Here is a 27,568-nt window from a genome sequence, read left to right on the forward strand (position 1 = left end):
ATTGTATAAACATGGTTCAGACTTTAGAGTATCGATGTGCATGAATCACGATGCACAAAAATTGCATATTTTGTCTTTTTAATGGGTGATACGATTAGATATAAGGTAATTAGGCTTTAGGAATTAAACTAGGACATCTCCAGAAAGGGTATTAACCTTTAAAAGTGGCCATCTGTCCTAACTCCATGTATTCAGAATATTAGAAATTGGCTTGACAGTAAAAAGGTAAGGCTCAAATTGAGGCTTGAGCTTTGATTTGAGCTAGAAATATTAGTTTGAATTCATTTCGACTCAAAAGCTCCAATGTTTGAGATCAGTCCAGCTCAAGCTCGATAGTGAGTCAGGCTCATAAAAAATAAAATAAAAATTATATATATAAAAAATCATTTCTTATATATATATATATGTATGTGTATAATTAAAAAAAAAATGTATAAATTCAATTAGTCTCATGAACTGAATTTTATACTATTTGCACTCAGCTCGATTAATAAATAAGTCTATATATTAAGCTCGAACTCAATTGGATCAAGTTTAATTGAGCTTTTTATAAACCAAAGATCGAATGAGTCACAATAGCTTGATTTGAATCCACCCCTTATCCTAGGATACTATGCAATATCATATTGATACTTTGAACTTTGTGAATAACCATTTTATTCTTTTTTTTTAATTAAGATCTCAATTAAAACTCCCAAAAACAGGGGATGAGAGAAAACCCACACCCCGGGTCAGGGATGCGGCCAACTTATGGGCCAGAACATTACAATTTCTCTTAACATGAACAAATGAACAGTGGTGCCTGAAACTAGGGACAAAATATCAGACCATAATGCCCCTAAAGGAGAAAAAGGGATAGAGGCAGCATTGTTTAGAGCCGAAATTGCCTGGCTAGAGTCAGATTCTACGATGACTTGTGGGAAATTTGCCAAGGCAGTTTCTACACAAGCTATCTGAATAACCATTTTATTCAATAAAATGTGTTTGGTTTGTGTAGATTTCCCTACCTTTTCCTTCATACCAAACACAGCGGTTATGAAAGGGATGGTCAATAATAAACTGGTAGGTTAGAGCCATTTATTGGTTTCCATTCTAGAATGCAAGCATCATTTGCTTTCTCATAAGGCTATGTTTGGTTTGAAGGAAAAAGTAGGGAAAGAAAGGAAAATGCAGGAAAACATATACAGAATTTGTAAAGGTTTCCCTTCCTTTCTTTTCCTTTCCCTACATTTTCCTTCAAACCAAATATAGCATAATTGTTTCGACAAATGTGGGAACTTCCCATTTTTAAAACCATATGGCATTTAATTGACATCATGTTTTGACAAATGTTTGGTTGGATTGTTGGAAGCCTCTCAGCTTGTCAATGTTGTAACCCGGCTTCAACCTAACCATTAACATTATACCATCAATAGGTCCAAAGCGGGTCAAGCCAAAGAGAGGTCCTGTTTGGAGTTGGTTGCTTTTAGCCGTCTACTCAAACTCACATCGACTTCTATTGCTTGGGTATCATGCGATTTTGGAAGCCTTGTCAACGAATAGGAGTGTTAATGGATCGGGTTTGGGTTGGACCCAGTCCATATCAAAATCAATTTAAACGAGTTGGACAGACCAAAAAGATATTTTGAATTAGACCATTCAGACTCTATGGTCCAAATATTTATTGGACTGGACCTTGTCCATATGTAATGGAATTATATTGGAATGGGTTGGGTTGAACCAATATCCCGTCCATTAATAGAAGATAAAAGTACAAGTGTCAATGGATTAGGTTTGTGTTGGATCCAATCTAAATTGAAACCAATTTGAATAGATTGGACAGCCCAGACATTGAACTGGACTAATCCAAAATAGTCCAAAGTATTCATGAGATTGGATTGAACTTGGTCCATTTGTAATTAACTCATATTGAATTGGGTCACATTGGACCAATATCAAGTCCATTGACAGTCCAATTAACGAGTTTTAAATGTTGATATTGTCCGATCCGAGGTGTTCCAAATCGAAGACATAATCAGAATCCTACCAGCTAGATGAGAGTGAGGTAGAAGGACGAAGCCACACATTGAGATCTACAACCAAGAGAAAGGTCAAAGGCCCGATAAATTATCCCCCGAGTAGGTATTCCGATGCTCAAGTTAGTTGGGTAGAGAAAGAGGTGGCCAGGCCGAACAGGCTAAAACAATGCTAATCCCAACTAAAGAGATATTCAAAGAGTATTCTTCCAAAAATCCCTTACCTTGAGTGGGGTAATGGGAATACTTATTTATAGTTGGGTATCCGTGTCCTAGGTGGATAAAGCTTCTAGGGTTATTAGGATGAGGGCACCCACCGAAGTCTTCGGGAGATTTTCTCTTCCTCAGTAGAGTACATTTGCTTATCTATGCAGGACACTCCTTAGTCGTCGTTGGTGTCAAGTGACAAATTCAACCATCACTCAAATGGTTATAATGGCTTAAAACTAAATGTACTACTTGATGGCATTTAATAACTTTGAAGTCTAATGTCTTAAAAGTCAAAAGGCTATTACTCTAGAGTCTAAATTGTATAACTGTTGGAGAGGCTCTAAAAAGATAAAATTGTTTGAGTTGAAGTAATTCTCCATAGGCCTAAACTATTAAATTTATCCTTACCCCTAAAAATAGGAGTTCAGATATATTACCCACAAAGCACTCCTCACATTGACCACATAATATGTCCTGCTACACATTGGAAACATCTCCCATATTTATATTTATTATTCATGGGGAGATGTTTCTAATACATGGTGGAATGTGACTGTGAGGTCATGTGACGAGCATATCTTAATTCTAGAAATAGACTATTTGATAAATCTAAGTTTAATACTTAGCACTATTTTGTATGTTTCATCCAAATTGTCAATAAAATAATTAATTGAAGATTTATTAACATAAGATCAATAAACCAAAAGTTTATTAAATCACTCTGCCTCTAAACAGATGAAGAATTACCATTATTCAGTAAATTCAGAAAATTTATGATAATTAAATGCAATTAATTAATAGTAACTTTAACGATTGGTAATTTAATGCAGTAAGTTAACAGTAAAACTCAGAAATACAATGATTTTAAATGCCTAATTTTTTATTAACAGTAAATCCAATAATTAAATACGGTAAATTAGTAAAATTGGAAATAAAATGATTGGTAACTTAATTATTTACTGTTAATCTATACTATAATTAACATTAATTTAGGAATTTTATGATAATTAAATGCAGTAAATTGAAATTAAAATTACTGCTAAGTTAAATTCTGTTATTTAATAATTAAAATACTATTAAATTTCAATAGTTACTATTAAATTAAATTCATTATTAGTGTTAATAGAAAACATTAATTCAATAAATTTCTGTTAAACTAACATTAGATAATTCAATGTTAAGTAAAACCAGATAATCAAATGTTGGGAATATGGGTTTCATGACCCAACCCGCCGACCCAAGACCCGACCCACAAATTAAAAAGCTGGCGGTAATCTGGGGCTGTCAATGGGTCGGTTCTACCATACGAACCCATTATTGAGTTAATAATATATAAATCTTTCACAGTTTTCTTGTTGTTTTTATTATATTTTGTCTAAAATGATAAATTTAATATATAAAATATAAGATTTTGGTAAAAAAAAAGTTTGATTTATTAACTTATAAACAATTGACTATTTTTTTGTCATTTTTAAGGCTATATTATCAAAAATGCAGTTTTAAGTTGTTTTTTAAGCCTGAAAGGCAATAATTGGCTTAGATCCAACTATACCAATTAATAATTGGTCGGGTTTAGGCCAAGTTTTCGTTGCCCAGCTAGAGATGACAATAGGGGTTCATTCATATGTGATAGTCAATAGATATGTTGCCCTCATTGCTTGTGGTTGTAACATCATTTGTTTTATGCTATGGGTTTAATTAATAATTGTTTTACTAGTTTTGAAGCTCATTAAGTTGAATAGGTATCAAACCATGGAGCCTGAGTTCAGTTGATGATTGCATTAGGGTTTATTTGTTGTTTTGAAGTACATAATAGGCACTACTATATTTTGCATGGCAATGTACTTATTATTCTTCAAAGCCATATTGGTGAATGAAGAAATAGCAACTATTTTTCATTTTCATAATATTTCTAACGAATTGTATGGATGATTTTATATTGACCAAATTGAAGGTTTGATCCCAAGCACATTTGGTATGTATTTATTATAGCTTTTAATTATTAAATAAATGTTTGTACTATATTTATTTTTAAAATCGGAAAAAAAAGGTTGATAAACATTTTTTCTAGTGTTTGTTGATGGTTAAACACCACTAGACATCATTAGGTGCCACATAAGCAGAACAGTAAATAAATACTTAATATTGAGAGAAATGTTAAAATGAAATTTTCCCATCAATTGGCTTGCACATAAACCAAGACTTGTCATTAAGACTGCAAGACTTACACTGCCTTATCATTAGGATGATAAGACAATTGTCCATATGACGATAATATGAATAAACAGAAGTCATACTAAACACTGCCTTAAGTTTATGGATTCACTACGACTACAGGATATATGGATTTTTTCTAAACAATCAAGCCTAGAAAACACCCCACACGGCCAACTCCTCAACACATTGACCATGCAAGATATAACACACTTTTGGTGAACCCCAATTTAATATGAAATATGCACGACGAAGTTGGTAGGATGTTGGAACTTGTTTTGTATACAATACATGCTCCCCTCTTTGAAATGCATACAAACACCTAAATTTTACATCTGATAATTATTTATAATTAATAAGGGTAATTACGTAATTTAACACAGCATTCGGGAAGAAGGTATATTCTGCCTATGTGATCGTTGTTAAATAGCTATGCTCTTTGATTGTGTGCTCCCTCACTCCCTCTCGTCCCCTTTCTCGTGTGGAGGAAAGCGAAGCAATGGCTTTGAAGCTCGATCCATTTTCCGTTCAGTCCCAAAAATTTACTTCTTTTGGTCTTCCTTCTGTGGCCAATCTCAGATCTCCGAGGGTTTACATGGCTTCCACCCTTCGTTCCAGCACCAAGTAAGTCATTCTTCGTTGTGCACTCCAACTAAGAGTTGGGCTGCTCTTTTTTTCTGTCTTTTCTTTTTCCAGATAAAAATAGGATGGATCTTATAATTAAGAAATTCTCTCTCTTGTGCTATTTTTTGATCTGGCTTGGTGTTTATTGCTGTTAATTGTCCTGAAGCTTGGTTTTGTCTTGTGGACTTCTTTGATCTTATAGTTATTTTGTTGTTGAAATGCTGTCATGTGATTCAAGCCTTTGTTTTTCTTTCCTTGTTTATTCAATAATTCTTTGGAAATTGCTTTAACATTGCAGCATTTGTCTTTGTTGAGTATACGATGATTCAATTTCTTGTTCTTTTCCGTTTTACTGGATTTGGTTGAAGCATGCTGTGAAACATGTATCGTGGGATTTTGTTATTCTGGCCGATAGTTTTCTTTCTTCTTAAAGAGAGGGTTAGTGTTGCTCTCTCTCTCTCTCTCTCTGGATTAGCTATATTTTATTTATTTGTTGAACTTAATGCATGTATCGTTTTCTGGTCGTCCATCTTGTTGGGTGGGTCCCCCAGAGGTTAGAATTATCGGATCTTCTAGAGGATGATCACCAACTTGTTGTTGAAAATTAAGTTGATTTTGGTCGTTTGTTTTGAAATGGGTTGTTGGCCTTTCTTTTTTCCCTTCCTTTTTTTGTCATAATTTCTTAAATGTCCACTCGCTAATATGACAATAGCTTAAATCTATAAATCTCTCCTCTGTCCAACATACTGAGGGAAACGGAGGGGCGACTTTAGAATAACTTTAAAATCCCAGTATGCCCTTAATTTACCTTGTGAAATTCCGCTTGGATTAGCATACCCTTTCTGTAGGATTGGAATGCCATTAGAGATTGAAACTGATGAAATTTGAAGGGCTGAAGTGTATAAACCAGAGGTGGTTTCAGATAGCAAACCTTGTAGGGTTGAACCCGACCTTGGCTCCAATTTTCCGTAATCTTTCTACAATACCCAAACTTGATCTAAGAGATTGAAGACTTTCATTCAATGGGACCAACCCATGATTTCATCTTGTTCTATTTGTAAAAATAATAATAATGATAATAAAATAAAAAATAAACATCCACTTGGTTAATGACTTCAGCTGTAAAATTATACAGAACAATAGAATGTGGTCATGACATTGATAAAAGGTGGGAAATTACAGAGTTTTAGATTTAAGTTTTTTCCTATGAGAAAACTATTTTGTTATACTGGCCTAGAAAGGTAGTACAGTCAGTTCCTATTAACTATACTCACTTAAAGCATGTTCTAGTTTAATTTCTCCATATCCGGTCTTCCTTTTCATCATTCGGAAAGTTCATTTGAGTTTGTGTTGTGGTTGATCCATGTTCATTTATTTTCCATTTCTGATTATCTAAAGGTAAGCAGCAAACTGAGCTAGAATTTCTGGGTATTTGTTGTTGAATGTAGGTTGGTTGGTACATGATGATCACTTACTTGCTCATGGTGTAAAACATATGTTTCCCATCATATTTATAACAAATTGGAGCTTGTCCATTTTTGTTGGAACTTGTAGACTAGATTTCCTAACATGGGATTGTACTTTGGTTTAAACTTTTTCCTCAAAATTGATGAATGGATTATTGTCCTAGTAATTTAAATTAATTGATGCATTGTACAACATTTTTTCCAGTAATATAAATCGGAAGAATATTTTAGTTTCTTCTCGCAGGATAGTTGATGATCTATTGTGTGAAACTTGATTTTGAAGTTATAATATTGAATTTCTTTTTCTCCATGGTAGTCTTGTTTGATATTTCAAACTTGGTAGGCAGATTTTTGACTTTTTATTACTTGTAGCTTTCGGTCATGTTTATATAGAGATATTTTGTTTCCTTTGGGTGAATTAGAAATATATTGACTTGCATGTTTAGCTAGCATTTCTAGAGGTACCACTAATTATCCTTAGAATTTGGATTGTTTTTTCCATTAATTTTTCCTTCTTTACCCCTTCATGTTTATTATGCTTGTTTTTATGAAAATTTAAGCATATATGTGCTTAAGCATAGCCACTCAAGTTCATTTTAGAGTTCAGTCTATTTGTGTGTTTTCTGAGTTGGCAAATGTACTTCCCGGGTTGGACCTGATGTCTATAGTTGTACCATTGGCTTAGTGTTAGATTATGGTTAGTGGTGAGGGTAGATTTGGCCCTCCATTGACATCATGACACATGGCATCTCGGAACAACTAGGTGACACCCCAAAACCACCTAGGTGACAACTTGCCTTAGCCAAAATGATGGAGTTACAATTGGCAACCTGGTGACCTTGCGACTTGGTGACCTGGCGACCTGCCTCTGTTGTCGACCTGGTGACCTGCCTCCGCCGCCGACTTGGCGACATGCCTCCGCCGCCGACTTGGCGACATGCCTCCTCCACCGGCTTGGTGGAAACCTAGCTAGCGACCTCGTCCACAACAGGGCGACTAGCAGCACCTCATCCAGTGCCGACCTATGGTACCTCATCAGTACCAGCTAAAGCGACCTCGACGTGAGGAGCGACCTCCCTCGAGGGCTTGCCGACTTGATTGAGGTCCAGGTGGCAACTTGTGAGACGTGCTCGTCGACGAATTTTGCATGCATTCCATCACTCCTGGGTTTTTTGGAAGTCAGCTCTCACATCGAATGTTTTGGAGGAAACTGAGTAAGGCGCAAAGATCGGCCTACGTGCACGATTACCTCCGAGGACTTCGGAGCAGTTAGGCACGTCTTCCCGGAGATCCCGAACACGTTGCGTGATGCCCGCGCCAAACAATGCCTATATAAAGGCCTTAACTCCAACCTCAGAAGGTATGCGCGATTTAGTGCATTCTAGCTTTCCTTGTTCTCAAACTTTCAGCTCGCGTATACTATTACTGACTTAAGCATCGGAGCGACCTCGTCGGGTTAGCCACCCCAAGTTCTTTGATACCTCCCTTTCCCTACAATTCGAGTGATCGACTTAACGATAGGCGTTCGAGCTGCCCTACAACTAGGAACATCCAGATTGCACACCAATAAGTGGCGCTGTCTGTGGGAAACGCTACAAAATGCTATGTTCTCACCCGATTCTCCAAGCCTCAAGTAATAACATCTTTAAGCAGCAACAACAATGCTTGATCGATAGAACCCCCTAGAGGGGCAGAAGCAAAATGATTAGTCCAAACGAGTTCTTGCAGTCTTGCCCGGACATAATCTCCCTAACTGTGAGGCCACCCCCATATGTCGAGCCTTACGTACTCTCTGCGAGAGTTGACGGCCAATATAATGTGAGGCCACCCCAAGGTCGAACCCTCCGTGGTTCCGTGGGAGTTGATAGCCAACAAATTGTAAGGTCGCGCCACAGGTCGAGCCCTTCGTGGTTCTCGTGGGAGTTGATAGCCAACAAACTGTGAGGTTGCGCTGTAGATCAAGCCCTCCATGCTTTACGTGGGAGTTGATGGCCAGTAGGTTGTGGAGCCGCCGTTGCAGGTCAGTCCTGCTGAGGTGACGAGGTGTTTGTAGGCCGAGGTGCTGAGATCAAAACTAGATTGGCAAAATTCTGCCGACCTGGCGACCTAGAGACTTGCCTCCGCCGACTTGGCGACCTACTTCCATCGACCTAGCGATCTGCCTCTGCCGCCGAGATGGCGACCTACCTCTGCCGACCTGGCGACACACATAATCAGCCTGAACGAGCCTTGTTAGCCTTGTTCGCGAGGTCGCCCCTACAGGTTGAGCCCTCCGTGTCTTCTGTAGGAGCTAGTGACCAAAGGACTGCAATTGCCCTTGCGGGTTTAGCCTTTCAAGGTTCCCATGTGAGCTGGCAACCTGTAGTTAATAAAGTTGCCCCCACAGGTTGAGCTCCTTGTGGCTTATCGTAGGAATAGACGACCAACACCTTAGAGGACTGACACAGTGCAGCTGTGACATCAACCTGCTATTTAAATTCCAACATCGACACACATATCACAAGGGGAAGCCAAACCGCTTTCAGCATCAAGGACCCCTTTGTCGACCTCGAAATATGTTGGTAACAAGGTAAAGGACCTACAACGAAGCACAAATCTACTCCCTTCGCTGAGCTGATCTCAGCTCGGGAGTGGGGGGCAATTGATGAGGGCAGATTTGGCCCTCCACTGACATCATGACACATGGCATCTTGGAACAACTGGGTGACACCCTAGAATCACCTAGGTGACAACTTGCCTTAGCCAAAATGATGGAGTCACAGCTAGTGACCTGGTGACCTGGCGACCTGCCCCCGCCGTCGACCTGGTGACTTGGCGACTTGCCTTTGTTGTCGACCTGGCGACCTGCCTCCGCTGCCGACTTGGCACCTGCCTCTATTGCCGGCCTGGCGACCTGCCTCCACCCCCGACCTGACAACTTGCCTCTGCCGCCGAACTGACAACTTGCCTTCGCCGCCGAACTGGTGACCTGCCTCCTCCACCAGCTTGGTGGAAACCTATCTAGCGACCTCGTCCACAACTCAGGGCAGCTAGCATCACCTCGTCCAGGGCCGACCTGTGGTACCTCGTCAGTACCGGCTGAAGCGACCTCGACGTGCGGAGCAACCTCCCTCGAGGGCTGGCCGACTTGATTGAGGTCATGGTGGCGACCTGCAAGACGTGCTCATCGATGAATTCTGCATGCATCCCATCACTCCCGGGTCTCTTGGAAGTCAGCTCTCACATCGAATGTTTTGGAGGAAACCGAGTAAGGCGCAAAGATTGGCCTACGTGCACAACTACCTCCGAGGACTTCGGAGCAATTAGGCACGTCTTCCCGGAGATCCCGGACGTGTTGCGTGATGCCCACGCCAAACAATGTTTATATAAAGGCCTTACCTCCAACCTCAAAAGGTACGCACGATTTAGTGCATTCCAGCTCTCCTTGTTCTCAAACTCTCAGCTCGCATATACTATTACTGGCTTAAGCATCGGAGCGACCTCGCCGGGTTAGCCACCCTGAGTTCTCTGATACCTCCCCTTGTAGTTCGAGCGACCTACTTGGTGACAGGCGTCCAAGCTGCCCTACAGCTAGGATCATCTAGATCGTGCACCATCAGTTAGTATTGAATGTTTAGCAAATAACAAGGTCAATTGTCCTCTTGATCAACATGAAGAGGTAAAACTATGCCACTTAGAGGGACAATACCCCAAAATCGGAGCAAGAAGCTACAAGAACTGTTCTACTTGGTCAATGTTGCCTGCTATAGCAATTGACAATGTAGTTACTCAATTCTCCAAATTGCGTTGACTGTGAAACAATGTTTTAAAAATCAACCCGGAGGCTGAATTGTTTTTGCCTCCAAATCACGGGTCATCGGTTTGACCATCCGAGTCAGGTAGGTCAGATTGTGACAATAATATATATATATATATATATATATATATATATATATATATACATATACATATACATATACATATACATACATATATATGTATGCATATATGTATAAATATATATTTATATAATCTGAATAATGTATAATAACATTCTATATGTAATATATGTATGTATATTTATTATTTTATCTCTAACTTGTGTTTTTTATTTCAAATTTTAATTTTTTTATTTATAAAAAAGTGCTTTTTTTCAAAAATAGCATGGAATTACTAATAAAAAATAGTAGGGAAAGGCGCCTTCGGTCCTCGGGATGTTTAGATCTCGAAATGATACCCAAAATTGATATAAAGATCACCCCAATTGGACAATCAAGCACAAAGTTATAGGCTTTGGAAGTTGAGAATACATTTTGGTGTCTAACATGTGACCCAGTGGCAGTGATTGGGTCAAATGGGTCAACAATTCAATCACCTGGGTCGAATGGTCTTTGACCAAGTGAACAGATTTTTGGTCAAACCTCGGGTTTTAGGAATGCCAGACACAAAGTTGTTTTCGGGTGATGATTCAAATTGTTTGACTGCCCAGGTCAATGGCTGGTTGAAAACATTGCTATGAAAGCAATTAGTTTAATTTTGAGGACATGACTTTAAGGCTAAGTTTGGGAGTGCTTAAAAATAAGCACTTTTTTTGGGCTGGGACCACACCAATAAGTGCTTATTTTCGTTTGGGAAATAAGCCCGAATAAGTGATTATTCTTGGTAATAAACACTTACCAAGAGGAATATAAGAATGCAATATTCTTGGTAATAAGCACTTAGCAATAAGTGCTTATTGGTAATAAGCACTTATTTGTGAAGCCCAAATTTCGGGCTTATTTTTAAGTGCTTATTCAATAAGTTCTTTTTTTCCTTTCTGGCCTGTCTTGGCCCACCACATCATTTTGAAAATATATATAGTGCCCCTATTTGAAATAAGTTCTTTTTCACCAAATACTCATGAGCACTTATTAGAATAAGCACTCCCAAACTCTGCCTAAGAAATCACCAACCTATTGGATGGCAGATTAATGGTTCATTTCATGTATCCATTTCATGGATACCGGTTGTGTGTAATATTTAGTAAGTGGTACAGGGGTCACTTGATGTTCACTTCTGTATGGTATCTAATACTGATTCATATTCCTATTGGAGATGTCACAAGGATCTGTACTCATTGGCTAATAGTACAAGGGTATTTTTCCTCTTATTTGTTAGGAGATTGAACTGATTCATTATTTATTTTCTTCATATAGTTATTTCCTCTTTTCAAATTTTAAGGTGTCTCAATTTCTTGCTGCTGAAATCTCAGTTCATCTTTCACTTTGGTTCTTCATCTCCAATTTCTCTCTACTTAATATTGCATTCTTATATTTCTCTTTGTAAAATTGGTTTACCATCGTCACATCTTTCTCTTGTGTTTTCATGTTAGATTCTCCTTCCTCATGTCCTCACTTTCCTAGTGAAAGAGATTTGGTGTAGACCAGTGTTACCCAAGGCAAGGGTCTTCTTTTTGGAAGTTTTAGTTTGAAAATTGATACATTTGAGCATCTTTAGAGGAAAAGACCATGTTGCTTCTTATCTCCTTATACATGCCAATGCTTTAAAACGTGGAGGCGTGATGCGAGGTGTTCCACTACCTATAGGCATGAGGCATAGTTCAAAACATAAGAGGCATAAGCCTCCTTAAGAGGAGGGGGGTTAGGAGGAGGATGAAGAGGAAGGGGGGATCTCATTTTTTACTTATACATGCCAATGTTTCTTTCGTATGCTTAATGGGCCTGGGCCTTTATTGTACTAATATGTTATTTTCTGCATACTAATCAGGGCAGATTTGTCTTTTGCACTCTTGACTTAAAACCCTACTATAAATAATAAGATTAGGAGCTGGTTAGTAGTGTTGCCGCCCCATTTCTCTCAACCCTCTTCTTCTTCTCTCTTTTCTAATCTGAAAACTAACATGGTATTAGAGCACTAATACTAGTTTGTTTTTTGGTTCAACCTCAAGTCAGGTGCTGTTTTTTCCCTTTTTTTCTTCTTTCTTTTCTTTTTCTATGTTGTTTAAATCCCTAGTATTAGGTCTTGGCTTACTGAGTTTCTCCTAGGGTTTTTTCCTTGGGAGAAGGTCCAAGGAGACCCAAAACAGATTCGGGTATGCTCTGCTAGAGCAAGACAGAGCTGGAGTAGTCCTTGGACTAGTAGAGTGACCTGTAGAAGACAGGTCAAGCTGATGGACTGCAAGTAGGCGCAGTTCAGAGGATTTCTTAGACCACACAAGTGGAAGTTTTTTGGGTTTTAGCATAGAAGGCTCTACTGAACCAAAGCTGGGAGGTTACTGTTATTGTTCCTATGCTAGCTACAACAGAGCCAAGTTGAAACTCTTATTAAAATCATTTCTTTGATTTTGGTGAAGAATAATGCTGGTTTCTTTTAAAATTGAGGTTTTGGAAGGTCAAATGTCATCCTCAAACTCAAGTGCAGTAACCTTAAAAGAAGATCAAGTGAGGGTTTCTTGAACATGGAAAACCCTAGTTTCCCTAGCCTTCAAATTACTAATGTGAAATTGGATGAATACAACTTCAAGAAGTGGTCCATTTCTGTAAAACTCCATATTACATGTCATGGTTTTCTAGGATACAATTTTTTTTTGATGAATGATAATAAATTTATTAATTCAGAAGCAGATTTAGAGTGAGTTCATACAACATCCTAGGAGGATACATATTTTTTTTGATAAGTAAATTAATTCATTATATTAAATTAATGAGCAAATACCAATACAAGTATTCTTGGAGAGGCACAAGCTGCATACTCTACAAGGGAACAACAAACTACAAGTATGCCCAGTACAAATGATCCTTGGCTTTTTACCTTGATTGTTGAAGCATTAAGTTAATTGATTTCAAGAGCAAATGGTGTGCAGTTATTCAGGGGATGGTCAGTTGGGAGGGACAACGTTTTAGTAAGTCATTTACAGTTTGCAGATGACATTCTTATTTTTTGTGATGAAGTAGGGAGGGAGTGGAAAATTTGAGGGTGGTTGTGAATCTCTTTGAGAAGATGTCTAATTTGAGGATTAATTGGTCAAAGAGTTTACTGGTTGGAGTCAATATTGAAGAAGATGAAGTGAGATTTCTGGAAAGTTCCCTAGGTCGTGAGAAAGGTGAGTGGCCAATGAAATACTTGGGTTTACCCCTTGGAAATAATCCTAAATCTGCTAGTTTTTGGTCTCCGGTGGTGGAAAGGGTGGAGAAACGATTGGCGGCGTGGAAAAGAAATTGTATTTCATTGGGGAGGGGAATAACCGTAATTAAATCCACTTTAGCAAATCTCCCAGTGTACTATATGGCAGTGTTTAGGATGCCACAAAGGATAGTGAGGAAAGTTGAAAAAATCATATGGGATTTTCTATGGGAGCTAGGGGAGAAAAGAAGGATCATTTGGTTAGATGGGAGAAGGTGAGTAAATTGAAAGAGGAAGGGGGTTTGGGAACTGGTAATGTTAGAATGAAGAATCAGGCTTTGTTGGGCAAATGACTCTGGAGGTTTCCAAATGAAAATGAGAAATTATGGCACAAAGTGGTTGCAAGCATTCATGGCATGCCGTGCAATGGATGGGATGTTGGATGTCTATGTAGGGCTAACTTGGCTGCTCCTTGGAAGGCCATCCATGATGTCCTCCCTATGTTCCTTAATTTTATCAAGTATGATTTGTATTCTGGTAGTAAAATCAGATTCTGGTGGGATTTGTGGATTGGGGATATTCCCTTAGGGGAGAAATTTCCTTCTCTTTGTGATTTGTCTAGGTTCAAGGGTAAGCCTATTTCTGATTTCCTAAACCATCATTCTCACCTTCCAGGATTGAATTGGAACTTTGGTTTTAATAGGAATTTTAGAGAGTCTGAACTGCTTGCAGTCTCTGAGTTGTTAGGATTGCTGAATTCAGTTTTCTTGGGGGAAGGTGGGTCAGATTCTAGAATTTGGGGTCCTAATTCTGATGGATCTTTTTCTTGTAAATCCTTTCTTCATTTGATGGTTGCCACACAGTTTTCTCTTCAGTTTCCAGTCAAAGAAATTTGGTGCCATCCTATTCCCCCTAAAATCAGTGCTTTTTGTTGGGAAGTCTTCCATTGTTGTATTAATACCTTTGATGTACTTCAAAGGAAAAGGCCAAATTGGTGCTTATCCCCTAACTGGTGTGTCCTATATAAGTTGAATGTGAGACTGCTATCCACCTTCTTTTATCATGCCCTTTTGTCAGTTTTATTTGGAATTGGTTTACTTCCCTTTTTGGGTGCAGGTGGTCTTCTCCTAACCGGTTAGGAGATTTATTCAACCCAAATGGTTGTAGTGGTAAGACAAGGAGGGGAAGGATTCTTTGGAGGTGCACTAGAGCAGCAATACTTTGGACCATTTGGGAGGAAAGAAATGATAGAATATTTGAAAGTAAAGAAAAATGCAAGGAGGCTTTATGGAAACAATAACATTAAGGGTGGCACATTGGCTAAAATGTTTAAAGCAGTTTTCAGATTTTAAAATTGAAGACTTCTTCAGGGTTTGGCGACCTGTTGCTGCTTCATCAACTATGAGGCAACAGGTTTTGGAGACCTGGTCCCCTCCAACAGAGGGTTGGATGAAGCTGAATTTCGATGGGAGTTGTGTGGGTAACCCAGGCCCTTCGGGTATTGGGGGGGGCATTAGAAATGAAAATGGTTCCATTATTGCTTTGTTCTCCGGTCCAGTGGAGGAGGTGATGTAGTTAGGGCTGAGTTTCTAGCTACAGTATATGGGGTTGAGAAGGCCAAAGAGCTGGGGATTAATAGACTGATCATTGAGGGAGACTCAAAAACTGTGATAAAATGGTTGCAAAAAGGGGAAGGAGTGACCTGGCAGCTGAAGAATGATTTCAAAAGGTTCAAATGGATGTCATGAAATATATCTATCAGGTGGGTTGGGTTAGGAGATCAGCCAACAGCTTGGCTGATAGCTTAGCAAAGCAAGGGGTTCAAAGAACAGATATGTTTTGGGCACATTTGTAATTCTGTTCTGGGTCAGCTTCTATGCTGATTTCTTTGTAACTTCTTGTTGTATATTAAAGCATCTTAATTAATGAAAATTTTCAGAGTTATTGATAAAAAAAAAATCCCTGGCTTCCCCTTGCTTGGCTAGACAATCAGCTAAAGCATTGGCTGATTGCCCAACCCATTGCACTCTTACACCCAAACCCCTTGTTAACCACTTGAACGTCTTGGTTTCATTCTTATAACACCACACTGCAAACTCCGGATTTTGTAGCCATCCCATTGCCGCCTTGGAATCTCATTACCACCTACCAAAAACTCAGTTGTAGCTAACAATTTCACCATAGTGGAATCCTTCCCCAACTCCTAGGGGACCTGAGTAGAGAAGTGCCACATTTCCAGCCTTATCCCTTATGACCCCTCCCAATCCAGAAGGACCTGGATTACCTTGGTTACTTCCATTGAAATTCAACTTTAAGACACCTACAGTAGGATGTACCCAACTTACACTTATTCTAGCCTTTAGGGAGTATAGCTACCTTCCACTAAAGGCCAATTCCTCCAAAAATCATTAAAGGAGAAATGGTAGAAGAGCTATGAGGATTTCAACCACTGGATAACCATATTCAAAATGCAGTCTTTTAGTTCTTGTAGATTTCTCTCCTCTTGAAACACTCTAGTGTTCCTTTCTTCCTAAACAATCCAAATCAACACTGCTCTTGCACATCTCCACATTAATCTCCCTCTTCTTTGGCGCCAGGCAAAAGTAGAAGGATCAAAAAGCAAGCTTACTTTAGCTGCCCTGTTCCACCTGCATCTAAACAACAAAAAGATCCAATCCCACAACTTTGCAGTAAAAGAACAGGAGATAGTAAATGGTAGAAGTCTTCACCATGGGACTTGCAAATGATACACCAGTTAGGAGAGAGACAAAGGAACAGTCTCTCTTTTGTTAATTATCCAAGGTATTTATTTTTCCATACAACACTTCCCAACCAAAAACGATAACTTAGGGGGGGAATAAGCCTATACCAAATTTTCTTAAGAGGAAAAGATTGTTGAGAGGGAGACTGACAAAGAGATCTAAAGAATGAAGCACAAGAAAAGGGCCCTTTAGGCTGTGGTGACCAAAACCGTTTATCTGGTTCAGAGGGATCTAAACATATTTTAGAGAGAAGATTCAACAGCCTCAACAGCTTAGTGAGACATTCAATCTCCTTGTCCCTTGAACCTCTACGAAAACCGAAATCCTAGTTTGGTGCCAAGGGGTTTTGCTAAAGAGGAGAAAAAATTTGATCTCAATGCGGGGAATAAAGTAAGGTTTTGGGAAGATCTTTGGGTGGGTGAAAATCCCTTGAAGACCTCTTTTCCCTCGTTGTATTGTTTGCTTTATCTTCTTTCAAAGGTAACCTGTTATTGATTTTTTACTCCCTTCTCCCTCGCTCTCGGGGTTTGGGTGGAATTTGGGATTCTGGAGAAACGTTGGAGATTCAGATTTGAGTCATGTTTCCAATCTCCTTCACTTGCTGGATGGGGTGCACCATGACACTAGTAGAGGAGAAACTTGGGTTTGGACTGGTCATTCTTCAGGGGTTTTCAATATCTCTTCTTTTTTCAATGCCTTGTTTGTTCCACAATCCCCTTCAGCCTCTTTCCCAGTTAAAGAAGTCTGGAGTCGTCCAACCCCCCCCCCCCCAAAGTGGCAGCTTTTTGCTGGGAAACTTTCCATGGGGCAATTAACACTTGCGATTGCAAAGGAAGAGACCTGATTGGTGCCTCTCTCCAAACAGGTGTATTTTGTGTAATTTAGATGGTGAAACTGCTTATCATCTGTTCATTTCTTGTCCATTTGCAGGTTTTATTTGGGATAGGATCTTTGTGCCTTTTGGATGCAGGTGGACCACCACGAGTAGTTTGGATAGGCTCTTTACTCATCTACCTTTAGGTGGCCAAGAAAAGGGGGAGGATGCTTTGGAGATGCACAAAAGCTGCAGTATTATGGTGATCTGGGAAGAAACCTACGGATATTCAAAGAGAAATTCAGAAGTGTAGAAGTTGTGTATGAAGGCATTATGGTGAAAGTAGTGCATTGGGTAAAAACAATGGATTTGTTCTCTGATTTTACTGTTGATGATGTACTCAGAAATTGGGAGGTGGTTGCAGGTTCCTCTTCTTCCAAGAAAAAACTTATACAACAGTGTACCCCACCATCAGCTGCCTTCCTTAAGCTGAATGTCGAATGGCAGCAGTTTTGGTAATCCAGGCCCTTCTAGAATAGGAGTCATAAGAAATGTCAGGGGAGAAATTTTGGGGATGTCCTCAGGGCCAATTGGGGAGGGGGATTCCACTAGAGCTGAGTTGGAGGCAGCCTTGTATGGCTTAGAAAAAGCTGTGGAGTTAGGCATTAATAATTTGATAATTGAAGGGGATTCAAAAGTGATTCTGAGCTGGTTGAGAAAAGAGGAAAAGTGTCCTTGGTGGTTCAGAAATGAGATTGAAAAGTTCAGAAGACTGTCAAAAGATATGCAAATCTTAGTACAATGGGTTCCAAGGTCGGCTAAGTCTAGCAGATCAACTAGTAAAACAGGGGGTTAGAAGAGAACATGCTTTCTGGGCATGAATGTAAATTTAAAATCTAAATCCTGGGGCTTTTACTATTTATTTCTTTGATTGTTAAATGGGTAGCTGAGGCTACTCAACGCTGTAAATTCTCTTTTCTCTATCAATAAAAGCTTTTTCTTTTTACTGATAAAAAAACATTTTTTTGCACTGGGAGACAATTTAAGGAGCTGAAGATGGAAGACCCTACATATGGGAGTTGGATTGAGAAAAATGCCTTGGTTATGTCATGGCTGTTGTCTTCCATGACATGAAACATTGCTAGGGCAGTTCAGCACCATCCTATAACCCATAAAATTTAGGAGCAACCATCTAATACCTATGGGCAACAAAAAAACAATGCAAGGGTTTAAAAGTTGGCACAAAATATTGCAGTTTTGAATTAAGGAAACTTGCCATTTGCTACTTTTCTACCCTTGGAGGGCTCTATGAACTTGACTATCATCTCGTCATTGATTGGAAAAATTTTGAAGATAAGGAAATATATCAAAAACAAATTGAAGAAGGAAAGGTGTTCAAATTTTTTGCTGGATTAGATTCTTCATATGATGCTATTTGGTCTCAAATTTTGGGACGAGGTGAACTCCCTAGCCTACAACATGTGTTCTACCCAATCAGAAATGAGGAATTTAGGAGGAAAGGGATGAATGTGGAGGTTCCCACGCAACAAGTTGAGCACTCAACTCTTGCTTCAACTACTCAAAAAGAGTGGGAAGGGGGGAGACAAGAAAAGTTTAAACTGTTCTCATTGTGGTGGGGGGAAATACACCAAAGATACCTGTTGGATTCTGCACCCCCATCTAAAATCTACAGTTATAAGAAAGGAAGAATAGACATTTGCTTGAAACCACTCACTCATGTTCGACTATTTCAAAGCAAGGGTCCAAAGAAGTTTTGGTCTCGTGTAGTACTCACAACCATCCAGGTTTTGAGGATGAGAACTCCTTTCTTTGTCCTCTATCCAGAGCAACTTGTGTTTTCTCTTTGCCACCTAAGGTCTTTGGTTCTGCGTGTTTCATCCATGTTAAGGATTCTAAAAGGACAAAATTGAATCCTAAGACAATCCATGGGGTGTTCTTGGGTTATTCTCCTACACAAAAGAGTGTCTTGATCCAACTACTGGAAGGAAGCCCATCTCCAAAGGTGTTACCTCTCGTGAGTCACAGTCTTTCATTGAACCTCCCTCGAATCCTCTTTAGGGGGAGAATAGTGGACTGGAAGAGACTTCTTCTAAGTCTAATTGTTTTGTCTCTGCTCCTGCTTCTTCTCTTCCAACATCTGCCTCTAATTCTCTCTCCCTAGACTCTCCTCCTATTGGGTCTACTTGTCCAACCAAGACTACTAGTGATGAAAATCCTCTTAGTATTGCTCCTTGCACCGAGGCAATTGCTCCTGATTTTGATGGTGAAAGGAAATTAAGTGTTTGTAGAAGGAAGAAAGAGGGCCTACTAGTTAATGACTGCAACCAATTGGGAGCTTCAAATTCTGACCAAGGTATTGCTTCTACTACCTCCACTAGTCCTAGTTCATATCTTCCTATTGCCTTGCAAAAACCTGTTTGTTCATGCACTTTTTTTTGATAGATAAAATTCAATTGATTTCATTAGAAGCAAATGATAAAATGTTCGTTACAAGCATCCTAATATTAGGCATAAGGTGCAGCCTCACTCATTGATAATCATAAAGTTACAATTGGGCCCAGTACAACTGTTCCCTAGTTACCCCTTGTTTAGCTAGAGAATCAGCAAAAGCATTTGCCTCCCTCCCCACCCACTGTATAGTTACCTCCATCTGCTGAGTTAACCATTTGGATTTCTTCAATTCATTTCTGTAAGCCCAGACCATTGAATCTGGGTTTTTTAGCCAACCCACCACCACCACCTTGGAGTCCCCTTCTATCACCAAAATTTCCAATCCTGACTCTCTTGCAATCTGTACACCTTGTAGGGCTGCATACAATTCTTTCTTTAAGGAGTCTCCATTCCCCACTGGTCCTGAGAAGAGTGCTCTTAAGTTTCTTCCTTGTCTCTGATGACCCCTCCTATTCCAGCTGGGCTTGAGTTGCCTTGACTACTCCCATCGAAGTTTAATTTCAGAAATCCTTCAATGGGAGGAGCCCAAGCCAACCTTGCCTTAACCTTCTGCATTGAGGTAGAAGCCACTAAAGGCCAATTCCTCCAAATATCATCAAATGTAAAATTTCAGAAGTTTGTTCATGCACTTTTCATCCTATAAATGAATTTGTTTCATATTGTCATTTGTCTCTTACCTGTCACTCTTTTTGTCTTTGCCTTGTTCTTTGCTTCTATGGGTGAGGAAATGGAAGCCTTGTTACACTTGGGAGAAAGTGGATCCACCAGTTGGGAAGAGCATTATGGGGTGCAAGTGGGTGTATACAATCAAACACAAGACTAATGGTTCTATTGGGAAGTATAAAGCAGCAGATTAATTGCAAAGGGGTTCACCCAAAAAGAAGATATTGATTATGGGTGTTACTCTCTCTTGTAGCCGATTTTTCATAGGAACTGCATCAATTGTATGTCAACAATGCTTTCCTAAATGGAAGAGAAAAGAAAATATTGATTATGGGTGTTACTCTCTCTTGTAGCCGATTTTTCATAGGGACTGCATCAATTGTATGTCAACAATGTTTTCTTAAATGGAAGAGCAATCTGTGGATCTTTGTCATCCAAGTGGTACAATCCTCCAAGTTCAAAACTCCCACCAATTATCTTCCCATCATGAGATCATGAAAGACGTAGTAAAAAGGATAAAATATCACTGAACAATTAAGAGATTGTGTAAACTTACTCATAGATAAGAGCTTTAGGGAAACTTGGGGACATAAAAATTGAATTTAAAGTAATGTTGGAACTAAGAGACACATTACTACCACCCATAATGGATGAGGAAGTACCATCAGCTAATGCAACTGTCTGAGATGTGGAGGATGGAGATATAGACATGAATAAATCTAAAGACTTGGTCATATGATCTGAAGCTCCAGAGTTAATTATTGAAGGCTTAGACAGAGAAGTGGAAACAAGACAAATTGTACTTGATTTGGAAAGTGTGGCAATAGTATTGGAAGGCAAGTGGTGAAGTTTCTCATACTCCTCATGAGTGATGGAAATGAATTCCCATCATCAAGCTCCTCTCCAACTATGACATGATTAGCCCAAGTGGAGGGAGGTCCATACAAGTTATAGCAAAATTGTCCATATGCCTTTCACGACCATAATGAGAGCACTAGCAAACTTGTATATGGCCACCACTACCACTCCTGCCACTGCCTCTCATTGCCACCATCTCTATGACCACCTCTATTTCCTCTAAACCCACGACTAGCACCTTTGGGATCACCTCTGCCACATATGCTTATACCTCCACCTCCTCCACAGGCTACAGCTAAGGCAGATCTTTCTGACATGGGTGCACTTGCAAGATGAAAGCTCATTTCTACTCAAAATCTGGGCTCAAACTCATTTGAATTTTCACCTCAAGCCAGATAAATGCTCCCTTTGTTCCTGTTGCGTCTTCAAATCAGTTGCAGGTGGTTGATATACATTTAATTCATATCTCAAACTTTTCAAGGTTGAATGATATTCCTCCACATTTTATCACCTTGTTGGAGGGAAAAATAGTCTTAATTCAATTGATAGATTCGAGTTACATTATTGTGCCCAATTCAATTGCCTAGCATGCTCCCAAATATATCCTTTGCAGTGTTTAGGAGCATAAGATTGCCATTAATGTTATTTTTCATGCTATGCCACAGAGAGGTCATAATTTGTGCATTCTCTTGCACCCATTCACTATACCCTTCAGACCCTACTTTTGGCTTATCCTCAGTGATGTACTTCAACTTTCCTCTCCCAATCAAGGTAAATTCAACAGATTTGGCTCATGGTACATAGTGCCACGGAGTTCAAACAGTGGTCAACTGAACACATTAATTGGATTGTATCACTACAGTCAACTTGGAACTACTTGCAGAGGCAGCCATGAGACAAAAGGCTTCTTCAGTTACCAAGTAGGACCAATTATTAGGTAGATAGGATTATTCCAACCAAACAATCATCACTGAATATTTTCTACACCGATCTCCAGTTTGAAAAAGAACAAGGAATTCAGCTTTCTACTCACCTGAATCAAGTCAATCGATCACCACTATCACCAGCCTCCGACTAAGTTATAGCCACACTACACACATCAACTAAACAGCACAACACTAAAAAAAAAGGAAAAAAAAAAACTGCAACACTTAACATGATGAAATTGACTTCTCTTCAAACTGCTGATTAGAGGGCATTTAGAAAACCACCAACACCACAAACTGGAACAACTTCAGGCATTAAAGCCTCCTTCCCTAAGAAATGATCAGTCCTTTTATGTCTCTTTTCTTTTCTTCAACATATAGAATGAGTTAGAAATGAAAAACAATAGAACAAAGCATCTAGGATGAACTAGTTGACTTCTGGTGCTATGATACCATGCACTTTGACTCAAAACTCTTAGATTGATGAAGAAAATAAGAAGAAAAACATGAAAAGAAGCTTTGGTCAGAAGAATAAAAGAAGAAGAGAAGATGGAGGGAATAATATAGGGTTCAAACAGCAAACACTATCGACCTCTCAACCTGTTGAGCCATCTTTTATGTATTAACTTTGAGGAGAAAGGAGAAATAAGAAGGCTAAAGGAAAGAAATAAAGAGAAGACAAGGACTATTCTGCCCTTTTACAAGATGCACTTTAACGCAAGCAAAAACTGGTAATTGCCAACATGATGTTCTGGATATCATAGTTGTATCTTAAATCATATGGGAAAAGGTTGAATTGAATCAAATCATGAATCATTATCATAAATTGTAAGGTTATCTCTGTTTTTTATAAATTTGTCAAAAAAAAACATATCTACTTTTTTATTGAGAAAGAATAAAAACATAACATGAATATACATAGAAAGTGGTTTTACCCTATTCTTAGTTCTTATCTACCATATTTGTGTACTTGATACAACAGAATTTGCCACTTAAGGGAAGAAGAGCAAGATAATAAATCAAGTAGGACTTGAAAGTCAATTAACTTGGTTATAAATTGGCTCTTTAACCTACAAAAAGTATAAAATAAACTCAATAATATTTTAAATAGGTTTAGATGACCTAAATATATCTTATTCAAGTAAGAGTTTTAAAACAATAGTCCCTTAAAATTAAAAGAAACAAGGGAATGACAAAGTAGAGAGCTAGGACTTAATTTAATTGTTTCAAATCACATGGATTGTATAAATCATAAAATTCATGCATGGAATCATAAGATTGAAATAAAAATGTGAAGCCATTTAGATTCACTGTTCAAATTGCTAAGCATATTGTAAATCTTATGACTTCAACAATTTTCAATATGTTGTAGATTTCTCATGCAGGAAATCATGTTCTATTTTTGTGGATTTTCCCCTGATGTTGGGCTTCTTTGTTGTTTGTATTGCTTCTGCTTTTTGAGGGTGATCATAGTTTCCATGATCAAATGTTCATCCTTCTCATGTGCAGTGTAGGTGCCTTCTGGTAGCATATTATAATAATGAGATAAGTGAAGTAGGCAGTTTCCTGGTAAAAAAGTGTATCCAAGGTCAAAAAAAGGTGATCTGTCATAAGTTACCTGTTGACCCATTGTGAGTACCTAGGACATATAGATGCCTAAAAGACTGCCTTTGTAACCCTGAAATCTATCATAAAAATTTAAGTTAAAAATCACAGGTTGCCCAACTAATCGGCCATCTTGGTGACTTCCTGGCTTCTTTTCCATTTATTTAATGAGCCATATAATCATGCAAGTAAAATTATTTTCTGGTACATATCTGTGATCATTTAAATGGATGCAATTGTTTGGGTGGATAAAATTATTAGGTCATTTGCTTTAGCATTTACAGCACCTATCAACCAAGTAGTTAGATTAATGATATTGCATTCCTTGATACTGCAAATACTGTAGGTACTACATAGTGTTTCTTGATCATTGCTATCTGAGTATATAGTTTTATAAAAGCAGGTTTTCTTGTTATTAAAAAGATTTAATTGATCTAGGTAGGTTCAAATTTAAGAACCAAAGTGCAATGTCAATACATGAAGGATAAAGCAAAAGGTGAGGAAAATCGAAAAATTTCTCAAGAGTAGTGAGGTTATTGCTTTAGCCTCTAAGAAGCTGAAGAATATGTAATCTCTGAAGTGGTGTTATGGTGTGTCCTGAGTTTCATTTCTTGGGAGATGTAGTGGATTGTTGGGGGTGGGTGTGGGAGGGTGATGATGGGGTGATTTGGTTGTTTAGTTGAGCTGTTAACTTGGTTTGGCTATATTTTCAGATGGTGGATTTTTGGATCTTGTTGTTTTTTTATCCATGATCAGTTTATTTTGGTCTTTCTTTTGGTTGTTGAGGGGGTTGTGTTTAGAGGTTTAAATGTTTTGAGGTGTGGAGAGTTGAAGTTTAATTTCTTGGATTAAAGTGTCGTAAAGTCCTATTCAATAAAAACCTATAAAGCCAAAAAAGGCTAACATGGGCCCAAAAATTGACCTTCCGTTGAAGCTATCATAGCTTGTAGGTAGCTTCTCGGAAGAGACTCTATCAATGCAGCTCAATCTCTGCAGAAGATCTCCCAAATGGGCTCTTTATTTACGTAGTCTAAAAGTCAGTTAGTCTAAAGTCCAAATAAAATGCCTAGATTAACCCCCCACTCTTATGTTTTCATTTAACTTTATTGGGGTCAATATGAGAAAGTGGGCTGAAAAGCCTGAAATAGTACATATACTTTTGTACTTCAGTAGCGCCATTTGACCCCACTCAAATACATGTAGCTCTGCCCCTGTACATGCTAGAAAAATGGCTATTACCCCTAAACAAACCTTGCAATAGGATAAGCTTGTATGATTGGCATTACACTGTGTATATGCATGCGCGCGCGTGTGGTCAGACATTGTTCTTCATACCAGTTCCCTCTTCTAATATTATAAGCTTCTGAATCAACTTTTTTCTGTTCAATTTAGGGAAGTTGAAAATTTGAGAAAGCCTTTCAGCCCTCCCCGTGAAGTACATGTTCAGGTAACCCACTCCATGCCACCACAAAATATTGAGATATTCAAATCTATGGAGGATTGGGCAGAGCAGAATGTCTTGGTACACTTGAAGCCTGTTGAGAAATGCTGGCAACCACAGGATTTTCTGCCAGACCCTTCCTCAGAGGGATTCTATGAACAAGTCAAGGAACTAAGGGAGCGATCAAAGGAGATTCCTGATGACTACTTTGTTGTCTTGGTTGGAGATATGATTACAGAAGAAGCCCTTCCTACTTACCAAACAATGCTTAATACCCTAGATGGGGTTCGTGATGAAACAGGTGCAAGCCTCACTTCTTGGGCAGTGTGGACAAGGGCATGGACTGCCGAAGAAAATAGGCATGGGGACCTTCTCAACAAGTACCTGTATTTGACTGGACGAGTTGATATGAAGCAAATTGAGAAGACAATTCAATATCTGATTGGATCAGGAATGGTAAGATCATTTCCAGGAATTACATCTTTTGATTGGGTAGCTAGAATTAGTAGTTGAACTTTCAATGACTATTCTGTTAGAAAACTGTATATATCTAAATGGAAGATGGATTCTAGTTGTCCTCAGAAACCTCAAACTGCAGATTATTCTCTATGTATTTACCTTTGAAGTTTTATTTTGTATGTGGAGGTCTAAGGTACTGTTGATGTACTGTTGGAGTGTAAAGATGATCAATAGAACTTATATCCGTAGATATGGGCATACATGCAAGGATTGGTGCCCACCAATCAAAAGCATCCACTTGGGAGATTTTTTAGGGTAAAAAGCATGCTATTTGTTTTTCTTGAAGTGTCAGGAAAAATTTTCATTACTAGTCTCTTCAAGGAGTCTAATAGATTTGGGTGTCTGAATTTCCAGTTTTGACCAGTTTTTGGTTGGGGATATCTGCCTGCTATTGATGTAGGAATGCTGCTGGGTTTTCTAGATTTCTACTGGTTTTGTTGCATTGCTTTTGCCTTTGAATGGCATCTATTGCCATTCAAATAATTCTCTTCACCCGGTGGTATTTCTCTTTAGCACAGTGCACGGATTTGTCTATTCTACTCCTTACAAATACACCATAGACTGCACATCTGGAAGGTTACGTCATTTCAAGTGATCCCAATCTGTACGGGTTGGCTCAACAAACAATATTCCAGATGTGGAGTAAAGATGCATCTGTAAGGGGTACAGGAAAAAATTTTATTCTTGTAACTTGTATTTTGTTCTATCTGTGGCATTGGGATGACTTTCTTAAGATGATGCTGTTCTTTTCCACAATTCTTTTTTAGGATCCAAGGACAGAGAACAACCCCTATCTTGGGTTTATCTACACCTCATTCCAGGAAAGAGCTACCTTTATCTCGCATGGGAACACAGCCAGGCTTGCCAAGGAACATGGAGACTTAAAGCTGGCACAAATATGCGGAACTATTGCTGCTGATGAGAAGCGCCATGAAACTGCATATACCAAGATTGTGGAAAAGCTTTTTGAGATTGACCCAGACGGTACCGTCTTGGCTTTCACAGATATGATGAAGAAGAAAATCTCAATGCCAGCTCACCTAATGTATGATGGTCGGGATGACGACCTTTTTGAACACTTCTCAGCCGTTGCACAGAGGCTAGGGGTCTACACAGCAAAGGACTATGCTGATATATTGGAATTTTTGGTCAATAGATGGAATGTGGAGAAGTTAACAGGTCTTTCTAGTGAGGGGATAAAAGCTCAAGATTATGTGTGTGGGTTGGCTCCACGAATCAGAAGATTGGAGGAGAGAGCTCAAGAACGGGCCAAGCAAGCACCCATAATTCCTTTTAGCTGGATTTTTAATCGGGAGGTGAAACTATAAGTGCTGCTTGAAAACTTTCAATTGAATTATCTTGCCACTCAGTCGTAGCTACATACAGGAATTTTCTAATTGCATTTTCACTTTGATTCCATTGATTTCTTCCTTTTGTTTGAGATGAGGAGGGCTTTGTTGTGGGTGCAGATTGTATATACTCTTTGGTTTCCTTGTCCAATCTCATGAAATCATGCAAGAGAATAGATAGGTTGCATTGGCTTTTCCCCTGGGAAGCTTATGTGTTTATCAAAGGGTCTCTGTATGAGTTTGTGTTTATATTTTTGATTTAATATAATGATAATTCTACTGATTAAAAGTAATTATGATAATTACAGCTTTTAATTCCCTTAAGCAGACTTGGACCAAACTCAGCCATCTTCTGTACCATCTATTTACAATTATAATGACCGAAGTTTTCTAAACTCGTTTAATTAAGCAGTAAGTAAATGACTTCAGCAACATCAGCCGTTATCCTCTCAGTCTTGTTCTCCACATTCCCAGTGAATCCAAGAACCAACGGCTCAAGCTCCTCTGCATTCAAAGAGAGTGAGATCAT

The 27,568-nt window shown here is 38.8% G+C and overlaps 1 protein-coding gene across 2 annotated transcripts; it reads left to right on the forward strand.

The window, feature by feature from the left end:
* Nucleotides 1-4,872: 4,872 nt before the first annotated feature.
* Nucleotides 4,873-27,332, forward strand: LOC148873390 (stearoyl-[acyl-carrier-protein] 9-desaturase, chloroplastic-like). Of its 2 annotated transcripts, XM_088964846.1 has the most exons (4): nt 4,893-5,063; nt 5,362-5,501; nt 25,123-25,627; nt 26,458-27,332. In XM_088964846.1, exons 3-4 carry the CDS (start codon nt 25,190-25,192, stop codon nt 27,016-27,018), a joined length of 999 nt encoding a protein of 332 aa, XP_088820972.1. In that variant the 5' UTR covers nt 4,893-5,063; nt 5,362-5,501; nt 25,123-25,189; the 3' UTR covers nt 27,019-27,332. The 2 variants fall into 2 exon arrangements, with proteins under 2 accessions (XP_088820971.1, XP_088820972.1); XM_088964845.1 differs by lacking the exon at nt 5,362-5,501 and having other exon boundaries at nt 4,873-5,063.
* The last annotated feature ends 236 nt before the right edge of the window (nt 27,333-27,568 follow it).

This window comes from Nelumbo lutea, chromosome 1 (genome assembly GCF_056320005.1).
Source record: "Nelumbo lutea isolate HS-2025 chromosome 1, American lotus-T2T, whole genome shotgun sequence".
In the NCBI taxonomy this organism is placed as follows: domain Eukaryota; kingdom Viridiplantae; phylum Streptophyta; class Magnoliopsida; order Proteales; family Nelumbonaceae; genus Nelumbo; species Nelumbo lutea.

What these genes read in the sequence shown, in the direction of transcription:
- LOC148873390 (XM_088964845.1), top strand. Translation starts at nt 4,939, where the DNA reads ATGGCTTTGAAGCTCGATCCATTTTCCGTTCAGTCCCAAAAATTTACT. An exon ending in ACCCTTCGTTCCAGCACCAA is followed by an intron (nt 5,064 to 25,122) that starts GTAAGTCATTCT and finishes TGTTCAATTTAG; the next exon opens with GGAAGTTGAAAATTTGAGAA. An exon ending in ATCTGATTGGATCAGGAATG is followed by an intron (nt 25,628 to 26,457) that starts GTAAGATCATTT and finishes ATTCTTTTTTAG; the next exon opens with GATCCAAGGACAGAGAACAA.